The sequence below is a fragment of the Oikopleura dioica genome, chromosome 1, assembly GCF_907165135.1.
Source record: "Oikopleura dioica chromosome 1, OKI2018_I68_1.0, whole genome shotgun sequence".
NCBI classification, from domain to species: Eukaryota; Metazoa; Chordata; class Appendicularia; order Copelata; family Oikopleuridae; genus Oikopleura; species Oikopleura dioica.
This window is the reverse complement of record NC_137291.1, coordinates 2,527,838-2,553,430: the sequence shown is the minus strand read 5'-3', so window position 1 is coordinate 2,553,430 and position 25,593 is coordinate 2,527,838. Positions and strand designations below refer to the sequence as shown.

Genomic DNA, 25,593 nt, shown 5'->3' with positions numbered 1-25,593 from the left:
AATCGAAATTTCCGTTCAATCACATCCAGTAGGGCAAAAGTTCGCTTATCGGCGAGGTTTTCCGTGCATTCCCTCCTGTCCCAACGGTTGGCTTTGTAGTGTTTGATGCAGCGGTCGACGTCGCATTGTCCGGCGTCGACTCCAGGTTCCATTCTCAGGACGTCGAGCGGAAGGGGCCGACTGATGATGATATGATGATGGCTGCGTTGTCGCGACAGGAAGAGTCTGCCAGTCTCCTCGAGGAGAATTCCCCCGCTCAGCACAGTAGATTCGGCAGAGCATCGGACCAGCGCGACGGCAAGGGTGAAGAAAAGCATTTCGTAAAGGTGCACTGTCTGAAAATCGGCGAGTTAACGTTGAGTCACGGCAAAACATCTGTATGTACATGGAGAATAAATCATTTGGAACTGGGCAAGGGCAAAGGTCTCAGAAAACGGATGTTCCTTTTCAGAACGCTCCCACTTGATTCGTCTCTGATCTCATAGACATCAGGGCTGAGCTTCTTTGTGATGACGGCGGTGTTGCGGAAGGAGACATGTAACTTCTTGCACTTTCCGATCCGCATGGGTGCCCAATAGGCGACTCGCTGATCCACTTCGAGCGTGGTTCCATGAAACGGCTTGACGTGATGTGCCGCTTGTTCTTGGTACTTTCCGGCGAGAAACTGGCCAACTTGACGCAGCCATCCAGACATGTAGCCACTCCAGAGAAAGGGGTCGTCGTTGTTGTCGGGCTCAGGCCGGAGGTGAAAGAGCGGGAGTTCCATAGGGCGCCCTGTGAGTGCTTCAGAGGGACTTAAACCGCTCATTGCTTCCGTTGGCGTATTGTTGATTGTGTGAAGGACAAAGCAGACTTGGCGGCTCCAGTCATCGCGGCTGACATTTGCCAGTCGAGCCTTCAATCCCAAGGATCTAAATTTTCTTTCGATGCGGTTGCTCTGAGCGTGAAAAGGGCTGATGTAGGCGACGCGGATGTTGAAGGCTTCCATGACGCGATCGAAAACGGCATTTCGAAACTCTTTTCCATTGTCGCAACGGAGCATGGCCCCTTGCGCGTTGTTGCTCAGCAAAACGTCGGCCAACGCAAATGCCACCGTCTCAGCCTTCTTATCCGGTAGGCATCTTCCCACAAGGTAGCGCGTGCAATCGTCCATAACTCCCAAGAAGAACCGATTTCCAAGAATATCTACTGAGCCGAAGTCGGACAAATCGACATACAATTTCTGCCAAGGCTTTGTGCTTACTTCCGGCCTAGGCGGGTGGAGAGCCTTAAGTTTTGGCCGTGGCTTGGTGCGCCAACAGGTGTGGCAATCGTTGCAGACTTCATTGCATACCCGTTGAAGGCCATTGATAAAGAACTTCCGTTTCAGGATCCTCTGAAGGGCAAGTGTTCCAGGATGACCCATTTTGCAGTGGACGAAGGAGGCAATCTCGATGTGAAGCTGCTCAGGAAGGGTGATGATGTCCTTGTCGCGTGACAGAACCCATACACCCTGCTCATCAGTGGCAATTTCTCCTCTTTTCTGCATTCTTATCAGCACTGGATCGATTTCTTGGAGTCTGATGATGTCGCAGGCTCTGTAGGGCACGTCGCCGCTGATCATAACGACCTTTTGACCGGCTTCTTCCTTTGCTTTTTCTTCCTCTTTCGCCAATCGTTTCGCCCGACGCGTCTGCATCGTAAGAACTTCGAAGATTTCTGGTCCCTTTGGTCGCAGCTCGATCTTGTTGAGAAATCCCCGATCGATGTGTCCATCGGATTCGTCATGGTCGTCGTCGTTGGCGATTTCGTATGCGCGCGATAAGGCGTCGCTAGAGACGATGACAGGCTCGTTATTGGGAACATACGTTATTCCCTTAACCCTGAACCTACTCAGCCTTGCGTACAGGTTCGTTACACGCACTGGCACATCTTGCCGGAGGCGACGTTCATTCAGAACTAACTGCAGCGACTTGTGGTCAGTCAGCGCGTAGACTTGGCTCATGTAAATTTCATACTCGAAATTTTCCAAAGAGCAGACCAATCCCAGTAGTTCGAGATATCGGGACGGTAGCTTCCGCTCGCCATCAGTCAGCGCGCGCGAATAGAAACCCAACGGAAAAAGCCGCCCATTTTCGTCCCTCTGGTACAGACAAGCGCCGATTCCGGTTGTGCTGGCATCAGTTGCGATCACGAGGTCCATTGACTCGTCGCGGTGCTTGAAGGAGACGACTTGAGCGAGTGCTTCTTTGTAGCTGGAGAAGGCTTCTTCATGCTGGGATTTCCACACGAACTTTTCTTTCGAAGGCGCAGCTAACTTGAACAGCGGAGACAACAAGCGATGGCCATCCTTGACAAAGTGGGAGTAAAAGTTGCAAAGCCCAAGAAAGCGCCTGAGAAGCTTTCGGTTCCCTGGGCGCGGAAAACATCGGATTGGGTCAAGCTTGTCATCCAAAGGCCGTATTCCGTCGTGGCTGACCTGAAATCCCAAGTACTGGAAATCTCGGACGCCGAAGTGGCTTTTGGAGATTTTCAGCAGAAGACCGTTCTCGAGCATTATTTTCAAAAATTCGTCAACTGCCGAAAGATGCTCCTTAAAATCTCCATGAACAAGAATGATATCGTCCATAAGCACAGAGAGTCCAGGAATGTGCGAACAGAGTCGGTCGATCACGTGAGCAAAGACGGAGGGCGAATTCATCAGGCCAAAAGCCATGCGTCGGCAGATGTACTGTCGGCCAAGGAAGGAGAACGCACACTTGTGCATGTCTTGTGGGGCTGTTCTTATCTGCGAAAACGCGGAGGCGATATCGACGGAAGTCACGTAGAGCTTGCCTTTCGTCTTGGAGATGTCCCGCGACAGTTTGGACATCAATTCTTTCAGGGAAGGGATCGGCCAACGCGTAGGGACTGTCAATTGGTTGAGCCGCCTCGCGTCTAATACAGGGCGGACGTCGTCTTTGCCCTTCTTCACAAAAAAGAGAGGGAGGTTAAAGTCGCTCGCTCCCCTCTTGACGACGCCCGCCTTGCACCAATTTTCGATGACCACTGTAGCCTTCTCTCTGCATCCAGGGCGCACAGGAATAGGCTTCTCGTAAACTCGGGCTGTCTCATCTTTCAGTCGGATTCTGAAGGCCAGAGACTTCGCCATGCCGAGATCCTGCGGTCCAGTCGAGAAAACCTTCCAATACTTGTCCAGCTTCTCCGTCATTGCTTTCTTCTCTTCGAACGTGAGGTCAGGGCCGATTTCCACTTCCTTGTACTTATAGCGGTCTGGACCCTTAAGTCGAATTTCGCGATTTCGTTGATGCTCCTCCCACTCACGGTCGAATTCACTGCTTGAAACACTGATCAGCTCATTGAACTCATACTGCCCCCCTTTCGTTCTTTTCATGAGGCTAGCGGTCGCCACCTGCGCGCCCTCTGGAATGGTAAGCGCCACGTTCGTTGAGTTGTATACGAGGATTGTTTGGCATTTCGCAGCACTGTAAATCGCTTCACAAGTCTCGATACCTTGTTCCTTGCAGAATCCCTCTGGTGAAGGCTCAACCAGGATCACATCTTCGAGCTCGTCTTCACCGACAGGAACTTTCACTCTGATTGGCGTTAAGGACTCAGGACCAATGGTAGCCGCGACCAAATTGTTTAGTGCAAGGTGTCGGCCAGTTTGAACCATATCGTAGGTCTCTCCGTCAATCTGGATCGTTTCTGTGTCTCGGTTGATCGTCAATTCTTTCCAGCTGTTCATTCCAAGGATACATTCGTGGTTGAGGCCGGGGACGATGAGGAAACTCTGGTAACGAACTCTTCCGTTCAGGCACAATGGTAGAATGATCTTTTCCTTGCAGCGCATCTTGTCAGAATTCGCAACGACAATGCTCGCTTCCACTGGCTCACGGCGCGCGTTAGGGAATTTAGCAGCGAGTTCTTGGGCCATAATCGAGCAGTTGGCTCCCGAATCAACGAGAGTAAGAAGTTCAGTGTCGAGGATTTGTAGTCTGATTTTCGGAAGCAGGGAAGGCAGCGAGATTTCATGACAGGCGAGTTTTTGGCTTTCTGAGCCTGGAGAATCCCCGCCTAGTCAATGCTGGGATTTCATTGGGCACGTCTGTTTAAAATGACGAGGTGGGTATCCAGTTGGCAAAAGTGGGCACACCTCACAGTGCGGCTTCGTGTTGCGATGATTCTTGCTCCCACCTTGTCCTTGCTTCTGGCCTTGTGATTGCTGCTGCTGCTGCGTCGTGTTGTAAGCGGACTGGTTCTCAGCAATCATTTCTATTTTGTTCAGAAGCCGCTCAAAAGAGGAGTCTTGCTTTATTGCGATCGCTTCCAACTGGTCCAATCGCGACGTGATTGTTGAAATCTGCCTGATTCCAGTCATCAAAGAACAGTTTCTCATCACGTGCCCAGTTTCGCCGCACATGTGGCAGACGATTTCGCGATTTGCTGCATTCAAATCGTACTCGTCATTCTCGAGATCCACGGCTTCGGCTGGGCTAGCGAAAGTTCCCTCAAGAAGGCTGAGGATTTCTGCCACCGAGGAAAGATTGGTTGGCATCTGCTGGGCGATCCAAGCGAGATAGAAGGACTGAAATTCGCTTGGGCGGAGGATTCTTCGCAGTGCCTGGCGCAACACCGTTTGCTTGGCTTCTTCGGGCAGATTTGGGAAAACGGATCCAGCAGAAGAGAGAAGATTGATAAGTCGCGAAAAGGCAGCAGTCACGGTCTCTTGACGTCCACGAGAGAGCTTTTCGATCAACAGCGTCAGTTTCTGATGACTGAATCCCAATCTTTTACGGAGGCGTTCCGCGGCATCTTCGAAGTTTCCAAGACCCGAAATTCCGATTTCTCGCTGAATTTGCGGGCTGAGCTTAGTTCGAAGCACGATCATGCGCTGCGCGTCGCTCCACTCGTAGATACTTCCCAAATTCAGAATTTGGTCAAGCAGATTCTCGATCTCTTGCGGGTCTCGCGAAACAACAAGTTTGATGTCGGAACTTTCCTTTCTTAAGTTGTCTCTGGCTTTTCCAGTGCTTGCACCAGCAGAGTTGACTGCAAATTGATTCATCGGCGGCGTCAGAGGAGGCGAAGTTTTCGCAAATTGCGCTGATTGACCAATCACGTTCCTATTCGAGGCTAATCCAGAATTTAGGCGATTTCCGAAAAGACCATATTGACCACCAAATGCTGCCGATGTAGTAGTAGTAGATCCACCAAGGATGCGGGAGACCGAATCGGCTCTGGAATTGCTCTCCTGAGGAGTAAACATCGAGGACGCAGTCATTGAATCAAGACTTGTCGTCGAGATCGGCACCGTTGAGCAAGGCTGCGGAAATGCAAAGGACGATGATGAAACAGGCGCTGGACTTGTTACCGATGGCAACTCCGTCGTGGGTACTGGAATGATCGAGGGCGACAGTGATAGAGCAGGATCAGCGCTACTGACAGTCGTTACTGGTGCATCCTGGTTCTCAGTATCGATGTTATCTGTATTGATAACAAAGTCTTTAAGATCGTCCGTTCGGCGATATCCAATTTTCTTAGCATGAGCCCGAAGTGTATGTTGTAATTCAGCCTTTAGGCCTTTCGTGTCCAACTTGAGTCGTTTGCAGACTGCTCGAAGTTCGGCAACAGTGAGTTCAGCAACAGGTTTGAGGCCCATGTTGACTTTAGAAGAGGCGCGCTTTTGCTTAGATGAGTGTCCGACGAATCGACAAGCTAGCGAGCGTTTTTTCGGGTAAGCGAGTGATACCCTTAAGTTTCGACTGGGAGAAATGGTGTCAGTCGCAGCAGAAAGTTTGCGTGCGAGCTCAGCTCAGCGGGTTCCAGAAATGACAGGACGCTGCTAATGAAGAGTTCTGCGGGATACTTCGTTTGATTGCAACGAGAACAGCAGGAGACTGATAATGAGTAGCGGAATTCTGCGGGTAATCGACACGTGCGACCGTCGTTGTGATCACTCAACGGGTTGCTGATGATCGAGGTTGATAGTCGTGATTTGTGTTTGCGGAACCACGCGGGAGCTTGTTACCAAAATCAAAGCGCAGCGTGTAGTTGACTACTTCTGTAACTGAGTAGATGTGTATCTGCGTGGCAGGAGAACAACGCAAGTTACGGTAGCGCAGTAGGAAGTTTTTCCGGCGTCGTGGTAGGAAGTCACTCGTGCGGCGATGCGGCGCTCGGAATCGGCGCGGCTCGGTTGGAGACCACTAGCGCGTGTGAGATCGCAACGATAAAGAAGTCCAGGCAATCCAAAGATCCAATAAAGGCGTCCACCAAAAGATAAAACACTTTTCCCAAATTGCCTTTCTTCCCACTCCCAAGATTCACACTTTAACTTACAAGTTTCAGCAACAGGATCTGGATTCGGCACAATTGGAGAGTTCTCTTGATGTAGTTTTCAGTCTTCGTTCGGGGGAGGTCTCTGGGTTTTTTATCTGTGCAGTCGCCAGTGATATACTTGGCTCTTGCGTATATATATTTCTTGGTTCAACTGGTGAAAAAGTCGTCCAACTTATACAAGCTCACTTTATTGAATGATCCTAAATGGATCTTGCACAGGGAAGAGCGCGGGAAAAGCAGCTGATTAAGGTGCGCACAGTTGATAAAGAGCGGAAGTGTGCTAATTAATCTAGGTTGCCCGGGAGATTAATTGAGGACTTTATGTCAACACACATCAAGAAGAGAAAATGAAGATCTTGGAAGAAATTAAAGAGAATTTGGCGGAGGGAAGAAAGAGTCCAATTGAAGAGATTTATGAAACAAGGAAAGGTTGAATTTCCTCATTTTTTTAACATGGTGACACCCTTAATTTATTCTTGGATATTTTTTGTTATTCCTCTGAAACCCATTTTTCTTTTATGATCGAAAATCAGAGATCAAAGAAAATCAGCTTTTCTTAAAGAAAATTGGATAAATTTCATGATAGCCCAAGAAAAAAAACCGAACAAATTGATTTTTTGCCCGATTATTTGAAGTGTACTTGTCAGGAAAAATTTCCAGTATTTCAAACAATCGACCATCTGGAAGATTAAACACTCGACGCAAGAAAATTGCGCGGAATTGCTCAAGCGTGATTTTTTAAAAATAAACTTTAAAAAGAAATCTTGAAAAAATCTTCCTTGATTTCCAGTCTGAAAAATTGAACTTGAACTTCTCGGTTTTATAATTTGTCAATTATACTCAAAACCACGACCAAAGCAGAAATCAAAAAATAGCTCGAGCCCGAGGGCGAAAACTGTATATTTAGCTCAAGAGCTGCTCAATCGAAAAATCCTCAGATCCGATTTAAAATAAGCTTCATTCAATCTTGAAAAGTTTACTCCTTGAAAGGGTACTCCCGCCTTCTGATATCAGAAAAACCTCGCTGGGGATTATTTTGGATTTGATAAAGACGGACAAAGAGACCGAAGAAGTTTCAAAGGAAAATATCTCAAAGGTAAGACGAAGAAATAAGGGTGTCGTGTCAATAAATAAATTGAACAGAAAATCTGATGCTTTTGACAACTAATTACACGAATTGCGGTAAAATTTGCAAAGCGATAAAATGCGAAAATCTGATTGGTCAAAAAATGGCCAAAATTTTGGTCAAAAACATGGCCAAGTTTTGGTCAAAAAGATGGCCAAAATTTTCTTCAAAACATCGCCAAATTTTGGTCAAAATCATGGCCAAATTAAGGTAAAAAACATGGCCAAGTTTTGGTCAAAAAAAGGGCCAAAATTTTGTTCAAAAATATGGCTAACATTTTGGTAAAAATTGTTGGGGACAAAATTCTATAGTTAACCGCGTGGGACGAATCCGCGCGTATGAGCGCGGGACGAATTGTACATTTCATTGTAGTTTAAGCGAAAACTTGAATAACTCGCGACTCGCTCATTCGATTCTCGCCAAATTTTCAGACAATACTAAATCGAATACAGGCTTTCATAATTTCAACATAAATTTCCATTTTCCAGTTTGCAAACCTCATTCTCATATTACTTGTAGCTCTTGTTTTGACCGTTTGAGTTGATTTCGCATTGATTTTTTGTGAATATTATTAAAAATTTGAAATCTCCAGTATCGAAAACCTATATTTTCACTTTGAAAATAATAAAAAATCCCAATTGAAATCGGACTTCCGAGTGAGAAAAGGAGCGCAGCGCGAAGTAGGTCAGACTTAATCCGCTGCAGAGCGCTGGTGTTGCGCGATAATTCGCTGAAATTTTAAAGAACGAGAGATTAAGGATGTGCAAAGGCGCATTTCAATTTTCAGATTCATACGATTAGTACTTTTTGAACTAGGGCTCTTCAAAGTCTTAAACTACATTGGAATGTACAATTCGTCCCACGCGGTTAATAAAAAGCAAAATTTCTTGGAAAATTATTCCAAACCCCGTGACCGACAAAAAAACACCTTGACCCGCTCGTAAATGACAGTTCTTTTGACAGATCACCTCCTGCTTAGCAAATATCGGACACGTCACGTGGCAGCCGGCAATTTTCCCTTGACGAAAATCTGATTTGTCTTCCAGCCGAAAGAGCCAACTCGGCCGACGGTAAATTTAAAAGTTAGCTTTTGGAAGGGTTTTATGACGAGTTGAGGGTTTTTATAGGGGTCAAGGGAACATCGCCGCTTTCAAGCGGGTTGACATTAGTCGGGCAATTAATTTCATCATCCCACAATTGGCGCTCTTACTACGCCAATTAATTACATACGGACTTGGGGCTTACTTTTGTATTCCTGCAAAATTAGAGAAAAAGAGCTCTAACTGGAATATTTAAAAAAATTTAACTGGAATATTTAAAATAAATTATAACACCAAAAATAAGGGAGTCACTTTGTTAATTTTTGAAGAAAACAAAAAGCAAGCGGTAAGAATCGACAAAAAACTACTGAAAATGATTTTTTCTGTAATTTTTTTTTCCTTAATCTGATTGGCTGACGAACCGAATCCGGAAATCTGATTGGTCGCTTCCATCCTTATAGTTTTTTTTCATCATTTCGGAATTTGCAGTTTTGGGCGTGTGGCCCAAAAAACGCCTTTCTAAAATTGAGTCTCAAGTGTTTGAAAGCGCTTCTCTTTTTCTTGAGACAATGAGTTTTTCTATCAAAGCGAGCGTTTTTCTATCTGAGGCTCTCTTTCACTGTAGAAAACGCTTTCTCTTCCTGCCCAGCTGGATAGAATTGAAATTTTATGCTTCTATTTTTAGTTGGAGAGAGACTTCCTCAACAGCATCGTTTGGCTCTTTTCGAAGGGAAAAGGAGATGTGAAGTATGTTCTGCTCGTCAATCAAATGTAAGTACAATCATCAATTCTAGAGATTTATTGAAGAAGGTGTTTTCATTGCATCTTGATTTGAGAAGAAATGAAAAAAGCAGCTTAATTTAATGAAAATTCAATAAAGGTCAATATTGAGAATATAATTTTATTAGGCTTGGAATGTCAGCTCTGTGGCAGGTGCCATCGATTTGGAGTTTGTTTCGTGAATTCGGCGAAATCGATTGATTTGTGTTACTGATCCGGCTGAGCCCATTCTCCGGATCTTTCCCACTTGATCAATATCACTCTCGCTATATTTTTAACAGCGCTAATTTTAACAAAAGCTAAATTTGACTTGAAAAGAGAGACAAAATTATGATCCGAGAAAAGAACGGCAAAAGTAAGAAAAAATACAAAATAATTAGTCTAAATTTAAAATTTGACCAATTTTTTAGTCAAAATTGCTGCTTTTTTCATTAAAATTTTCCTTAAGGGGGTAGAACTAGATTTTTCGAAAAACCGTGATTTTCGGGAGGCGCTTTAAATAAGGAAAACCTGCTTTTACTTATGATTACGCAATTTCCTCAAAAATGTTGCTGGATAAAGAGTCAAACTATCTTAAAATGAGATTTAAAAAATTTGGCTAGTCACGTGACTCGAGAAATTTGAGGACGCAAATACGCTAAAATTGCTTTTTTCGAAGAGATGGGTTGACGTTTCGCTCTCTAACGCCAAAATGTGTTGACGAAAAAAAATTTCAAGAAAAATGTTGTTAGATCTAAGTTAGTTCTTTCTTCAGCCGAAGAGAGAATTTGAAAATCTAAGCTCTCCTGGCTTTGAGCGCCGGTCTAGAATCGGCTATTTTCGAAAAACCTAGTTCTACCCCCTTAAAATTTGTGAAATTTTCTGATAAAAATATTAAAATTTGAATTTTTTTTCGAAAAATATCATTCAAAAATCTGACAAAAATTTCAGTCTTTCTGAGTGGGTGCAAAAGAACATAAACGACCACCCAGAAGGTCACAAATTCGTCTCCCGCCTCACTGGAGCAATGAAGCTGCTGCTCGACTACCGCGACTGTGGTGACAATCGAGTCGCTCAAATCGCCGGTCTCGTCAATCTCGCGCAGTTCTTCTTTCGCTGCTCGAGAGTCGACCTCTACCGCGATTATCTATTCAAGCTTTATGATGTGCAACTCGGGCAGAACGCGAGACTCGAAGCGGCAAACTGCTTGACGAAAATAAACGAAACCTTGAAATTCGAAGAAACGAGCGCCGCCGGCGAAAAATTTTCAGAAGACTGGGCGAGGAAAATGTTCCCTGAGGCGAGTACAGAACCGGAAGTGAAGGAACTACTCATCGCAGAGACGATTTCAATGATGGAGGACGCGAAAGAATTCTCCAAAGCGATCCAGCTTTGCTCTGCTCTCGAGTCATATTATTCCGAGTTGGAGGATTCCGCCCAAATCGCAGATATTCTCCGAATAAGATCTGGCCTTATCGCCCGAGCGCCTCAATCAGAAACCGCCTATTCCTTCTTTTACCTCGGTTTTTGGGGAAATGGTTTTCCCAAGAACTTTCAAAACGTCCAGATGATCGCGAGAGGGGAAGAATTAGAAAGACTGGAGGATTTTCAAGAGTCGGTGCTTGAATGGTTTCCGAATGCGAAATTGATCCTCAACTCCGACCTGATTTCCGAAGAGATCAAAAAGAGTCAAGAAATGCATGTGCAGATTTTTCCTGTCAAGGCAAAGCCCTTTCATGGTGATGCCCACGGATTGAGGCAATTTGAACACAGGAAGAAATTTTCCAAATCACCAGGAATCGGTAAGATTATCTTTTTTCGAGAAAAAAACCCTGAATATTTCTTCAGAAAACGCCGCTGTCGAGGAAAAAACCTTCATCACAGTCGATTCCCTCCCTGGAGTCTCAACCCATGTCAAAATCGGTCACGTGACCACCATCACCCGGCAACCAATCGAAGTCGCTCTTGAAGCGATAAGGTCGAAGAACGAGGAAATCAAGAAAACTGTCAAAACTATCCTCACTTCAAACGGCGACAATGGTCACTTAGGTAACTTCGATCAGTTAATTCGATTAGCTCTAGAATTAATTTTCCAGGAATGCTCCTGCAAGGAACGATCGACGCAAGAGTCAACGGAGGGTTGAAAATCTACGAAGATGCATTTTTGAACGAAAATAGCGAAATTCCTTCCGAGTTCCAGAAGCAGCTGAAAAAAGTGATCCGGGATCAGATTCCTATTCTCGAAAAAGCGCTTGGTAATTTTTCAAGTTTTTCGTCAAAAGGCTTATTTTTTGTCTCAAGTTCTTCACGGCAAAAACATTTCTTCTTCCCTCCTCCCTCTTCACAAAAACCTTTTGGAGATGTTCGAAAAGATGAAGTCTGAAATCATTTCAAAATACGGCGCTGGCGAACCTTGGGAACTTCCAGTAAGAAGAAGATGTTTGAGAAAAATCCGCGATCCAGAGGAATTCTCGATCGAAAGTTGCTCTAGCTCTGAAATCAGAAAAACAGAAGCTGGAAACAATCGAAAGACAAGGCCGGTCAGTTGGATGGAATCGACGCATAATATCGGTGAGAAAAAAGAGTTTCCAAATCATCGGTTTTGACCGTTTATTTCTAGCGCTCTCAGCTTACGGCGGATCGGAACAATCCCTCTCCGAGCGTGGCCGGCGGCGAAGGTCAAAACCGACCGAATGGTTCAGCCAGCTCCTCGGCTCGCAAAAGAATCTAAACGCCTTGGACAAATCGCAACAGATGGTTCTCCAAGAGAATATTCAAAACATCCGCCCAAGGTTTGTCTTTTCACTTCTTTCTATCTCTATTCATATTTGTAGGAGGCCTTGCTCGTTACCAAGATCGCCGAAGCTCAATGGAGAGCGCTCGCCGAAACCTGAGAAGAGTCAAAAAATGAAAGTTAAAAATATTCCACTGAGATGAGAAAAAAGCTTTTTAACTGTAAATAAACAAATATAAATATTGAAATATCATTCTTTTCGTTTCAAAATGTCCGATGTTTGAAATACCGTTTTTTCTTGAGTAGAAAAGAAACTCAAAGCAATGAAAATTTGAATGTCCTTTAGTAACAACTTGTTACTGTAAAAGATATTGTAAACGGTCCCGTTTTATTTCTAGAAGCCACTGAGCATGAGTACTTGTTTATCAAAAGCAAATCAGAATAAGAGAGAAAAATGATAGATAAGGTAGAGTTCGGATTCTTCGCAACGTAAGACGATCATGTAATTTTGGGTAGAAGCAGAATTTCGAGTCCGCTCGCACTTCATCTATTTGTCATCAGATTATGAACTCTTTTCAAAGATCTTTCATTTTCTATTTTTCGCGTTTTCGCTGTATTATCAGCTAAACCATGTTGGACCGATAGGGAGTACAATCTCAACGGCAACAACAACGACGGCAACTATGAGCACGACTTCGACTTCGACCACAACGACAACCTCAACAACAATTTGCTCTGATCCGTGCACTGGACTCTCAGACTGCACTGCAATCGTCAATGGCTGCGAAATCAACCCTTCCAGTAATAATCAAATAATGACTGTAAGCGCTGCACTGAACTACAAGGAATGGTCTCTTTATTTATTTTCATGAAACATCTCATAAAAACTGCCAAAATTTTCTTATCGTTTCTAGATATGATGTTGTGGAGGGGTCTGTTCTATCTAATGTGAACAGTCTCCGGATTGATTCCCGTCCGAGCGCCACTTTTTTACTGTAAGTACAAAATTTGCTTTATTGTATCCTCCGATAGCCTTTTACTGATGATAATAATGATATAAGTCTCTTATTAAAAGACCTCTGAACAAAGGTTTCCGTCGATATTCTCTGTCAGAACATCGCCGGCGACACTGCTTACAGGAACATTATTCATTTGACGTACACTCCAGTCGTTGAACAAGATGGAACTGCTGGTAATCGACAATTTTCCATTTCCGACCAGCCAACTGACGGACAATTGGCGATCAGCGTTAATGATCCAAGCGGGCCCAATCACCATGCGGCTTTCTTCCCGAGCTGCACTGACGGCGATTGGAACACCTATTCCGTCGACGTAAACCAAGTTGTTGGATCTCCATCCACCGTCCAATACGTAGTCAGCGTCGATGGAACTCATATCGGCACTGGCACTTACGCAACGAGCGATGCTTACAGCAGCGGCGATCTCTACGCGATGGTTTCCAAGAATTACCCAGACTCAGCCACCCAAATGAGCGTCAAAAACTATTACTACCAAACATTTGCCGACCATTCTTCTTGCGCGGCTGATCCGTGCTTTGGACTTTCAGACTGCACAACCGTCGTTAATGGCTGCGAAATCAATCCTTCTGTCAATAATCAAGTAACGACAGTAAACGCCGCTCTCAATTACAAGGAAGGGGGCTTCAGAAATTTAAAAAGAAGAGTTTTTGCAAAAAGAAATTACCGCTAGAATATTTCTCAAGCCCGCAACGTAGGTTTCAGCAGACGTTCTCTGCACAAACATCGTCGGAGATTCAGCCTCGAGAAACATTCTTCATTTGACAACCGACCCAGTTGTCGACCAAACCGGAAATGCAGGCGCTTTGCAGTTTCTGATTGCTGACACACCTAATGCTCAGAATATTGAAATCAATGTAAACGATCCTAACGGCGCGAATCACCGGGAAAGCTTCCTTTTTACCTGCACGGAGGGCGACTGGAACACCTATTCCCTCGAAGTCAATCAAGATCTTGGATCACATTCCACCCTTGAATACGTAGTCAGCGTTGATGGCACTCAGATTGGCACGGGCACTTATGCCACCAGCGACGCTTACAGTAGCGGCAATCTCTACGCGATGGTTTCAAACAATTTCCACGATTCAGCCACACAAACCAGCGTCAAAAACTTCTACTACCAAACTTTTGCTGACTTACAAGCCTGCGCAACCGATCCATGCTCTGGACTTTCCGACTGCACGGTCATTGTTAGTGGCTGCGAAATCAGCCCGGCTGTTGATACTCAAGTCGCCACTGTCAGCGCTGCCCTCAATTACAAGGTCTCCGCCGATGTGCTCTGCAGTGATATCGCTGGCGATACTTCTTTCAGAAGCATCTTTCTTTTAACTAAGGATGCAGGTGCTCATGTCACCGATATTGGCAGTCGGCAATTTGCGATAATGGATTCGGCGAATCCTGGTGAAATAGGCATCAATTGTGCTGATCCAGCAGAGGCTGACAATCGAAGAGCGTTATCCTATAGCTGTACGAATGGCGACTGGAATACCTATACCCTCGAAGTCAGCCAAGTTTCTGGCACTCCCTCGACTCTACAATACGTTGTCAGCGTCGATGGAACTCAGATCGGCACGGCCACTTACGCCACGAGCGCAGCATACAGCAGCGGCAACCTCTACGCGAAAATATCCGATAATCGTCACGCTTCCGCCGACCAAGCCAGCATCAAAAACGTCTACTATCAAACATTCGCCGACGTTCCTTCTTGCGCGACTGATCCGTGCTCTGGTCTTTCTGACTGCACTGCTATCGTCAATGGCTGCGAAGTCAATCCTGGATGGAATAATCAAGTTGGAACTGTCACCGCCGCACTTAACTACAAGGAACGGGCGGTAGAGATTCTCATTCAAAATCGTCTTGATTTAACTTGAAAAATGATGTAATCGCCCGACTTCAAGGTTTCAGCAGACGTTCAATGCCACGACGTTCCCGGTCACGCTTATTACAAGAGCATTCTTCTCCTGACGAAAGACTCGGGCGCTCATCAAACCGATGTTGGCAGTCGGCAATTTGCAATTTTGGATACAGACAACACCGATGAAATAGGGATCAATGTTAACGATCCTGCAGCTGGAAATAATCGTGTTGAGTTCGTTTCGGCCTGCACTAATGGCGACTGGCACACCTACTCTGCCGAAATCACCCAAGTTTCTGGCTCTCCGTCAACCCTCCAATACGTTGTGAGTGTCGATGGAACTCAGGTTGGCACGGGAACTTACGCAACAAGCGGAGCTTACAGCAGCGGCAACCTCTACGCGAAGGTATCTGATGGAACTCTCCCTTCCGCCTACCTTACGAGCGTCAAGAACTTCTTCTACCAAACCTTCGCCGACGTTCCTTCTTGCGCGACTGATCCTTGCTCTGGACTTTCAGACTGCACTGCAATCGTCAATGGCTGCGAAATCAGTCCAGCTTCAAATACTCAGATAATGACTGTCAGCGCCGCACTCAACTATAAGGAACGGTCCCTGAAACACTTGCTGACTTATATAATCATTTTATTTCGGAATAAATAATTGCACCATCGAGTAAAAATCAGAGCCCGTTTGATAGGTTTCGGTAGATATTCTCTGCCAAAATATCGCCGGCGATACAGCTTACAGGAACATCATTCATCTGACGTACACCCCAGTCACTGATCAAGATGGAACTCCTGGAAATCGACAATTTTCGATTTCCGACCAGCCAACTGACGGTCAATTGGCGGTCAGCGTGAATGATCCAAGTGGACCAAATCACCATACTGCTTTCTATCCAACCTGTACTGATGGCGATTGGAATACCTATTCTGTCGAAGTCACCCAAGTTTCTGGATCTCCGTCCACTCTTGAATATGTAGTCAACGTCGATGGAACTCAGATCGGAACTGGCACTTATGCGACGAGCGATGCTTACAGCAGCGGCGACCTCTACGCGATGGTTTCCAAGAATTCCCCAGACTCGGCCACCCAAATGAGCGTCAAAAACTTCTTCTACCAAACTTTTACTGGTGTTCCCACTTGTGCCACTGATCCCTGTGCCGGACTTTCAGACTGCACTGCAATTGTCAATGGTTGTGAAATCAGTCCAGCGTCAAATACACAAATAATGACTGTCAGCGCGGCCCTCAATTATAAGGTATGAGTTCTGACACACAGGAAAAACTCTGTCATTATTCGAATATTCAAAAACTTTAATAGATTTTGTAGCATGTCATTTATTATATTATATTAATAACTCTTCTCGAATTATCAGAACCCTTTTGAAAGGTTTCCGTCGACATTCTCTGTCAGAACATCGCCGGTGACACTGCTTACAGAAACATTATTCACTTGACGAACGATCCAGTAACCGAACATGATGGAACTCCTGGTCATCGACAATTTTCAATTAACGACATCCCCACTGACGGACAACTGGCGGTTAGCGTAAATGATCCGAACGAACCGAATCATCGTGCAGTTTTTAATCCAAGCTGCACTGACGGCGACTGGAACACCTACTCTGTCGAAGTCACCCAATTTTCTGGATCCCCTTCCACCCTTCAATACGTTGTCGACATTGATGGAACTCAGATCGGCACGGGAACTTATGCCACAAGCGGAGCTTACAGCAGCGGCGATCTCTACGCGATGGTTTCCAAGAATACCCCAGACTCGGCCACTCAAATGAGCGTCAAAAACTTTTACTACCAAACTTTCGCCGATGTTCCTTCCTGCGCGACTGATCCATGCTCTGGACTTTCAGATTGCACTGCAATCGTCAATGGCTGCGAAATCAGTCCAGCGTCAAATACTCAAATAACGACTGTCAGTGCTGCCCTCAACTATAAGGAACGGTCTTTGAAATACTCGCTGACTTAGATACATATTCAGCTTTTTTGAACTAGTGACTCACTAGTAGTGAGTAAAGGTCAGAGCCCTTTTGAAAGGTTTCCGTCGACATTCTCTGCCAGAACATCGCCGGCGATACAGCTTACAGGAACATCATTCATTTGACGTACACTCCAGTCACCGATCAAGATGGAACTGCTGGTAATCGACAATTTTCGATTTCCGACCAGCCAACTGACGGACAACTGTCGGTCAGCGTCAATGATCCAAGCGGGCCGAATCACCATGTCGCTTTCTTTCCCACCTGCACTGACGGCGACTGGAACACCTATTCTGTCGAAGTCAACCAACAAGTTGGATCCCCATCGACTCTCGAGTACGTTGTCAGCGTTGATGGAACTCAGATCGGCACGGGCACTTATGCGACGAGCGATGCTTACAGCAGCGGCGATCTCTACGCGATGGTTTCCAAGAATCATCCGGACTCGGCTACTCAAATGAGCGTCAAAAACTTTTACTACCAGACTTTTGCTGACATATAAAATGTTTATCCCCTCAATAAAGTTATTTATTTATTCATTTTTTTTATGAAAAACGTGTCTTTTAATGTGAAAATCTCTCAAAGTTGTAGAAGAAATATACTTACGAACAATTAATTACGATAATTTCTCTTGATATTTCCCCGCGCGCCTTCAATTTACTCCACTCAGCCGTAAAGTACGTTCCACATAAAGAAAACTTCTTAAGCTTGGGAGAAAAAAAACGGAGATATGAAAAAACTCGTTTTTTTCGCCAAACTTGTTTTTTCTTGCTCAAAATTACCTAAAAAAGAAAGCGACGGAGAAAGATACATTCCAAATGAGAGACCTGACCTTGATAGTTTGCTCACTACTGGTTTTAAATGTGAGTTAATAAAAATGAAATTAAAGGAAAATCTGAAAAATGAAAAATTACAAAAAAAAATAAGAAAAATCTTTTTCTTTTTCGTCACTTTTTCAGTTTCAAATCCGTCCGAAATAAAAAAGTATTTGGATACCCACCCGCATAAAATCTCCATTTCTGACTTCAACTGGTCCGGCAACTTCTCAAAAGACGATTTCAACTGTCGATCGAATAAACTGAAAGAAACGAGAGTCTGCCCTGGCTATTGGAATGGCTCGATTTCGGAGGAACAGATGCGGGAAATGGAACAGAGCTCGATGCTGCATTGCTCTGCGATGAGGAGATACAAGTATCTTTGGATGCCGATAGGGAGTTATATCGACTTTCATCATAATATTCGACTTAGTCAAGAGAGAGGGTACAACTTTTTTCAGGATTGCTTTACAATTTTTTACTCTTTCAAGAAGGAAATTGGAATTAAGAGAAACTCAAATCGAAAAGCACAAAAAGCTGAACAACCATGATATCCCAACAAAGCTCCCATTCGTCCGAATTCTAACTCGAGCCGAGTACGAGAAGAACGGCAACTACCCAAATATGACTGAGCTCGAAAACCAGCGTTTCATCCGCTATCCGATTAGTTCAGCAAACAAGGGCCTTGCTGTGATTTTGAAAGTCGATGCTACTGCTTATGTTGATGCGACGATTTGGATGGAGGAGACATGGTCGGATATAAGAGCGAAAATCGGGAACTGCACGAAAATTTTTAATGGGAAAATCGCTTACAACAAGGAAAACTGCTTCATTAATGAAAACGAAACAATCTCTTCTTCAAGAATCATCGATTCTTCCATCCCTTTCGACGATCAAAAGGACGCAAAGATAAGCAATGTCACTTGCATTCCATCAACCATTGATTATTCAATCTGTCAAAAATCGGAAAAAAGTTTGACCGAAATTCTCGAGGGGAAAGGCTGGTCGCAGACAGGGCTGATGAAACAATTCCACAAGAAGAATTTCTTTTTGGAACGGTCCAAAGTTCTTGAGCGCTATGCGTTTTTCAAAGGCGATTTGTATACAACGGACGAGTACTTTTCGACTCAGGACGATTTCGATGAAGATGGAAGTGATGGAAAATGCAAACTCTTCCATGTCTGCGGTGGTCTTCCATGGCAGGTATTGAAAAATAAGCAATGCAAATTCTCAATTTTTCAATTAAGAATAATCAATTTTATTTCATCCAAGCTGCGGAAATTTTCAACGGAAGTGCTTATATGGTCTTTTTTGGTGAGAATCTTTTTTTTTTGTTTATATTAGTGTGAATAATTTAATCATATTTTCCAGTGCTGTTCGCAATTATCATGACGGGAGTTGGGATGTTCCTGTTTTGTTTCTTCAGAATGCTGTATAATTTTCATGAAGATGCGCTGCTGCACACGGAGAATATTTATTTGGGTACTGTTCTTCCTTGATTTCAGAGTTTTTGACGATTTTTGAACCTTTCAGCGACGATTATATTCTGCGAGTCGGTGATCTACGTTATGGAGCTTCTCGTGAGGTACAGTAAGCAATGTTACAAAAGAAGAATTTTCCGGAATGATTACACTAGTCTATACCTAATCATAACGAGCATTCTAGCATCCACATTCCAATCTACATTCTTCTGGCGTTTCCGAAAGAAGACATTGAAATCATTCTCGACTTTTTTGGCAACAATTTGGTGATGTACTACGGCTGTCTCAAGGTGTTCATGATGTCTAGCTCACTCTACCATACTGTGATCAACATTTTGGACATAATTTATGTGTCTGTTATGGAAATTGACTTTGAAGACGTGAAATGGATTCCCAATTTTGTCAAGAAACAGGAATTGGTTTAGATCAAGCAGAAATTAAAATTTTGAGGGGAAATTTTCGTCCAATCAGAAGCCAGGATTTGGCCAACAAGCCAATCGCCGTCTGAAAATTTCTTGAAAAAACCATCAAAAAAGTCGCATAAACTGATCTCCCTTCTTTTTGGCTGGCTCCCAGCATTGATTTTTTCAATCGCCCCGCTTTTCCTGGACTCGATTTTCTTCAGGTATTTTGAATTTGAATTTCAAATTTTCATTTTCATATTTTTCCTCATTTCAATATGATTTTAGCATGAATCTGAATTCATATACGGCTGTGATGGATGGAAATCCTCGACTGATTCTTACATTAGAATTCTTCGCAGCTTTATTACCACATTTTTTGATAATTTGTCTCTCCAGGAAATGGATGAATTTATTAATACTGATTTGTTTCAAGATAATCACGAGAAAAGAATATTTTATTACAGTACCTTTTTCTGAGAACCCTTCCATCAAGGAAATCATCTCTTGAAAGCTACTCAATCTTCACCTACTACCGAAACTTCGACAAAGACGAAGTCTTCTTCCAATGCAACGTCCTTCGATTCCCGATCATCGGCGCTCTTATCGTTTCAAGTACACTTGCCATCGTCAACATTATCCTTCAAAATATCGCGCGTTTTGATTGCTTCGACAATTCTTATTATTCGATTCCGAGTTTGACGATTTACCTTTTTATTCTCGAGAAATTGATCATTGCCAAGCCTTTGATTATTTTGTTTGTCATGTTGATCATTGACGGGGACTTTGTCAGAGTCTTTCTAGGACAGATTTTTTATAACAGCAGTTGCTATGGGTAAGTTCAGCACTGACGTTCAAAAAGCTCAGCTTATTCTTTGCTAAGCCAAGCTTAGCCGAGCTTATTCTTCGCCAAGCCAAGCTAAGCCGAGCTAAGTCTTCGCCTAGCCAAGCTTAGCCGAGCTAAGTCTTCGCCTAGTTAGCTTAGCCGAGATAAGTCTTCGCCCAGCCAGGCTAAGCCGGGCTTAGTCTTCGCTTAGCCAAGCTTAGCCGAGCTAATCCTCCGCTTAGCCAGACTAAGTCGAGCTTAGCCAAGCTTGTCCGAGCTAAGCCGAGCTAACGAGATTCTTTTAGAATCGTCGCAGAAGTATCGGCAGAAGAAAGTGAATTCGAACAACAAAACTTGCCTCTTTCTCATCGACATTCCATGTAAGCCTTCATTTCTTTGCAAAAATATTCAAAGAAATCTTCAGACAAGTCGAAAAAATGATGAAGCGAAGAAAAAGCTTCAAGCGTGGGTACACCCTTACCGAGTTTCTGCTGAATCTGGGCCTGACTCTCGACGCCTTTGGAGGTAAAGTCCGTCGAAGATGCTTCATGAAAGAGAATTCTAGAGTCCTTGTCGATATCGACTGAAGATGGAGACATCAACGATGCTGATCTTGGAGCAACTTCAAGCAGAAGCGCGAATCGCAATAAAAAGTCGAAAATGAAGAGAAATCACAAGAAAATGCAAGTCCGTATTAATGAATCCTTAACTCCAGGTAACGAAAAAAACGCCAAAGAACGAACCTGTTTATAAATTATAAAAGATCTTCCACGACCAAAGAAAAGAGAAATCAACGAAGAAACCGTGAAAATTTCCGTCAAGAAAAATCCAGTTAGTTCTTCAAAAGTATTATTTCTATAAATATATTTTTTAAGTTTGATCAGCTTACCGATTCTCCTCGTCAGAATATAAATTTAGCGACCGGCCTGACAAGACGAAAAAAATTGAACACATTGGAAAGACAAAATACCTACTGAATTCAATAAATATCATCATAATTGACATATCACCCAAAAAAGCAATTAGTCTCGCATTCTATCTATTAGAAAGCAAATTTATTCAAAGAAGAAGAAATTATTTCATAGCCGTTTTCCTGCGAAATTAATTCATAAAATATATTGCTTAGGTGTTTCATTCATTTTTGGTGTGAATCCCTTGCCTCCTCGTCCTCCACGCGCTCTTTCCTGGGAGTCCTAGGCTGGGACTAACTCTGTTAGTCAATTTGACTTTCTGAAAAATGAGTCTGACGGATGATTAACTGAATCATTCGTCTCGCCTTCAGGGCGACGCCTTGCCATCATTTTTGAACCGTATCATTGAATCGTCTGCTGACTTTCAGGTCCACAGTTAAGACAGGAAGTAAGAAAGCCGCTTGTTTGTCAAGAATCTAGATACGAATAGGTCCAAGAGCTCGGGAGGATATTGATCTGAAATTTTGAATCAAAAGAAAATTTTCCTTTTTCTCTTCAGAATTTCTTCACGTGAAAGATTTGAATTACAAATATTCACCTGATCGTGGAAAACAATCCTATTTTGCCTCCTCTCAATATCACGATTATAATTCTTTCCATCATGACAACCAGATTTTCGGATTATTTGGCTTTCCAGAAAACGGATGAATTTATTAATACTGATTTATTTCACGGAAAAATGACGAGAAAGAATATTTGATATAAATTTATGAGAACAGGGGAAGGATATTGTGGGTATTGATTTAAGGGGATGAGTTTCCGGGGTACTAGTTTACTACCCCGAAAAATAAATTGACCCCTATTTCGAGACTGTTAATTGGCGAGTCCCTGATAAGGTATCCCCTTTTAAAAAAAGGCTTCTTTTTTGCATACCAATCATTGAACCCCTCTGCTTAAGAATGCGAATATCAAAATTAGCTACTTCCTCATCGAATGCTCAAGCTATCCTATAGATTCACCGATCCCAGCTTCAATTTTCCGAGCTCGTAGATGCGACAGGAAGTCAAAATGACGATGATCCGACGAGATATGGAAAGTTCAAGATACCAGATTACTTATCTATAGGGGGTTCAGAGTGGGATAATCGATTTATAGATATCTAAGACGATCTTAAATAAGTAACAGTATTGAGAAAGATCTATCTCCTTGCTTGAATACCTACTGAAATGAATAAATAACATGAAGACTCAAATCTATCTTCCAACAAATTTGATTTTTCGTCTAGGCTCTTTTAGGAACCAAATTTATTCAAACAATAAAAAAATATTTTTGTGGTCAATTTGGTTATCTTCAATAAAATATATTGCAATATATTGCTCAGGTGTTCAGATGAGGACCCTTCACCTATTTTGCTGGCTTGATTAAAGATGCAAAAATGGATATTTGTGCGAAGAAAAATGATTGATAGCAGAGCATTAACCGCACCTAAGCGACTTTGCCTTGTTTTAATATTAATCGTCTCGTTTCGCTATCGGCTTTTATGCTAATTACATTCTGTATAGCCCGGGATAGATTTACAGCTTCACTCTTTTTGATCAAAGATAACGGTCTGGAATAGATGGTGAGAATCGAGAAAGGAAAGTTTTACCCAGAAATGACTCTTGACGGACCTTACTATACGCATTTTACGTGTGGGAGAGAAAAAGAATGGAGTGAGAAAAGGTCGTTTTTGAAATATTCAAACGCCAAGTCGAAAAAGTTGAGACAGTTTTTCAAAACGTTTCGAAAGGAGATGAATTTAATCAAGGTTTGTCTATCCTAAAATTCATATTATAAACTTTCGAAATGCAGATAAAGTATGATATCCTTAAAAACAGTTTATAATCATCCTTTGTGCTGTTTTTATCGACTGTAAGAGAAACTCAAACTTATTCCTTGTAGCGCAAGTGCGAGTCATCGATCAAGAATCTTAACAAAAAACGGAAGGAGAGGGTCTTTTCTATGAGAAGATTTCGTCCTCCACATGCTCTTTCCTGCCGAGAACTCAGTAAGTCCTCCAAAACGATCCTTATATTTCTCTTCTTCTTTCCCCTCATCGATTATGACGGATGACTGTTCGAACAGTTCGGGTTTTGCCGCAGATTTTGGTCAGAATCATTGATTCCAGCTTCCCCTTTCCAGCTCTGCAGCTGTGACAGGAAGAAGCTAACCCGTCAATATACGGAAAGTTCCAAAATGATACAATAAAAGTTCGCTCATACTCGATTTCAGAGGAGCTCGGGAAGATACAGAAGAAGTATCTGCTAATGGAAGAGGACGATGAAAGCGACAGCGATGGCGGGTCAGACGATTCAAGCTGCAGCCTTGGCGAAGGTGAGGGGGAAATTTCCGATTATGGAAAATGAATTCATAAAAGAAACATGTCTCTGAATCAGGAAGGAAAGTGATAATTGTTATTTTGTCTGGGAGGCAATAAAATGGAAATAAATTTCCCCCTTGAATCTTACAGTATCTTACGTAACCTTCCGAATTCCAAAATGACGCTTGATTCAGAATCTTTCTAGAAATAATTTTTATTTTCTTGAAGAGCAATGAGCAGGAAAGGGTTGTTATTTTGCTATTGCTTTCTTTAACCGTTGAAATTTAAGACTGGAGCGTCGAGGCCGAACAAGCAGCTATCGACCAGGAAGATGATGAAGGATCAGATGGTGGTGGGGATACAGCTAGCTCCCTTTCCGAATGCAACTCCGACAACCTCGAGGCCAAGGGAATGATGAATTTGGACGAGATCGTCATGGTCTCGGAGGACGACGAGCAAAATGAAGACATGAACGAGATCATGAAGTTCGTGAGATCAAGAACGGATCGATGGGTTGAGAACCATTGCGTGTTTACTAATCCCATCCCATTGTGCGATTTCAACAAATTACTAACCCATTTCTACTTGTCAAACTCTTATAAGTTCGTGAAACGGAAATCTTGATAAGCTAACTCTTCCCAAGCGTGATGGCTGAGGAGGCTGACCAGGAGAATCTTGATCGAGCGCTGGAAAACTTTGAAGAAGAGGAAATGAGGGAAAGCGATGAAGATTCTCAACAAGGTAGCTTGCTTTCTGAAAGTCCAAGTTTGTCAATTCTTTTTTCAGCTGCGATTTGGGAGTATGAAGAACAGTATGGACGAGTTGGCAATGATTCTCATTCAGGTAGGAGAAGAAAAATCAAACTGGAAACATCTGAAATCCGGCCCGTCTTTCCAGCCGATGAACGTCATCTGGATGGAGGACAGAGACAGGATTCTCGACTCGTTGCTGTCTGACGGAATGATTTTTAGTAAATGACGATTTCAACGAGTTTGAGTCTGACGGGTCTGGGGATGATTGTGTCTCGGAACTTTCCAATGGGCGGCATGAAAATGGAGGTTTTCACAATTTTTGTTTTTAAATTTTCTTTCTGGTTTATTTCAGAAGATTTTTGCGCGCATCCCGGAGACTATGATGATTTTAGTGTGGGAAGTGACAATGCGCTTACTTTTTCCGAAGAAGAACATTCAGGAACTGGGATTAAGAGCAAAAAATTGAGAGCTGAACGGGTATTTTTTGGGACATGCTCTTATTGAATCCTTTTGAAAGAAGACTCGGAAATTTCGTACCTTACTGAGTTCAGATGATTTTTTCTATAAATGGTTTTAAAAACAGTCAAAGCATATCCGAAAATGAAGAGGCCCGAAGTTGATTTCATTCCATTCAGAGCATTGCAAAGCTGGTCGGTGAGCCAAAATGATTAAGAGAGCTTTTCTGGCAGTTATCATAATCATTCGTCTCAAAATAGGCTCCAAGCACTGTCCATAGTACGGAGTCCATACAGCAAGTTTGAAAAAACAGAACATATCAGTTCTTATTGAATAATGATTACTAATAAGAAGCTTATAAGAATTTCCTTTCCAAGGGAGCTCAGATAGCTGTGTTAATGACATCATGATTCACGATGCCCTTATTTTTATATAAAATAAGAAACTTGTTTTAATTATATAAAATAAAGTGCAGTTTGAATAAAGACTGATCTAAAACTTTATCTGATATCTTTAATAGACTATATGAGAGGATTTCGATACATTCATTTTTTCCATAGAGTTATGTTACATTTCCATGTACACATGTTCTCTTCTCGCGCTTTCCGGCACCTCCTTCTCTCTCCTTCGCGCCATCTTGCGATTTCCATCGCCGGCAGGCGCCTATAAAACCACCCTCTCGCTCCTTCTTTTCATCAGCAAAAGTTGAACAATCAAAAAAAA

General features: G+C 43.1%; 3 protein-coding genes across 3 annotated transcripts; all 3 read left to right on the top strand.

Moving 5' to 3' along the window:
- Positions 1 to 7,302: 7,302 nt before the first annotated feature.
- LOC145697319 (dedicator of cytokinesis protein 5-like) lies at positions 7,303 to 12,218 on the top strand. The gene is made up of 8 exons (XM_081774509.1): positions 7,303 to 7,417; positions 9,173 to 9,258; positions 10,198 to 11,048; positions 11,095 to 11,295; positions 11,343 to 11,501; positions 11,548 to 11,817; positions 11,867 to 12,038; positions 12,081 to 12,218. Exons 3-8 carry the CDS (start codon positions 10,274 to 10,276, stop codon positions 12,181 to 12,183), a joined length of 1,680 nt encoding a protein of 559 aa, XP_081630635.1. The 5' UTR covers positions 7,303 to 7,417; positions 9,173 to 9,258; positions 10,198 to 10,273; the 3' UTR covers positions 12,184 to 12,218.
- Positions 12,219 to 19,085: 6,867 nt separating this feature from the next.
- Positions 19,086 to 19,609, top strand: LOC145695350 (uncharacterized). Its single transcript, XM_081772351.1, has 3 exons — positions 19,086 to 19,166; positions 19,218 to 19,269; positions 19,350 to 19,609. The coding sequence occupies exons 1-3, from the start codon at positions 19,088 to 19,090 to the stop codon at positions 19,588 to 19,590; spliced, it is 372 nt and encodes a 123-aa protein (XP_081628477.1). The 5' UTR covers positions 19,086 to 19,087; the 3' UTR covers positions 19,591 to 19,609.
- A 475-nt stretch (positions 19,610 to 20,084) lies between these two features.
- On the top strand, positions 20,085 to 21,400 carry LOC145711197 (uncharacterized). Its single transcript, XM_081788930.1, has 6 exons — positions 20,085 to 20,401; positions 20,698 to 20,772; positions 20,817 to 20,917; positions 20,958 to 21,107; positions 21,156 to 21,223; positions 21,268 to 21,400. The coding sequence occupies exons 1-6, from the start codon at positions 20,331 to 20,333 to the stop codon at positions 21,367 to 21,369; spliced, it is 567 nt and encodes a 188-aa protein (XP_081645056.1). The 5' UTR covers positions 20,085 to 20,330; the 3' UTR covers positions 21,370 to 21,400.
- Positions 21,401 to 25,593: the final 4,193 nt, after the last annotated feature.

Bases quoted from the DNA above. Each gene is read 5' to 3' on its own strand.
- LOC145697319 (XM_081774509.1), top strand. From the start codon at position 10,274: ATGAAGCTGCTGCTCGACTACCGCGACTGTGGTGACAATCGAGTCGCT. The intron at 11,502-11,547 runs GTAATTTTTCAA...TTTTGTCTCAAG, and splicing joins TATTCTCGAAAAAGCGCTTG to TTCTTCACGGCAAAAACATT. The intron at 11,818-11,866 runs GTGAGAAAAAAG...GTTTATTTCTAG, and splicing joins GGAATCGACGCATAATATCG to CGCTCTCAGCTTACGGCGGA.
- LOC145695350 (XM_081772351.1), top strand. From the start codon at position 19,088: ATGTTCCTGTTTTGTTTCTTCAGAATGCTGTATAATTTTCATGAAGAT. The intron at 19,167-19,217 runs GTACTGTTCTTC...TGAACCTTTCAG, and splicing joins CACGGAGAATATTTATTTGG to CGACGATTATATTCTGCGAG. The intron at 19,270-19,349 runs GTACAGTAAGCA...CGAGCATTCTAG, and splicing joins GTTATGGAGCTTCTCGTGAG to CATCCACATTCCAATCTACA.
- LOC145711197 (XM_081788930.1), top strand. From the start codon at position 20,331: ATGTTGATCATTGACGGGGACTTTGTCAGAGTCTTTCTAGGACAGATT. The intron at 20,402-20,697 runs GTAAGTTCAGCA...AGATTCTTTTAG, and splicing joins TATAACAGCAGTTGCTATGG to AATCGTCGCAGAAGTATCGG. The intron at 21,224-21,267 runs GTTAGTTCTTCA...ATATTTTTTAAG, and splicing joins TTTCCGTCAAGAAAAATCCA to TTTGATCAGCTTACCGATTC.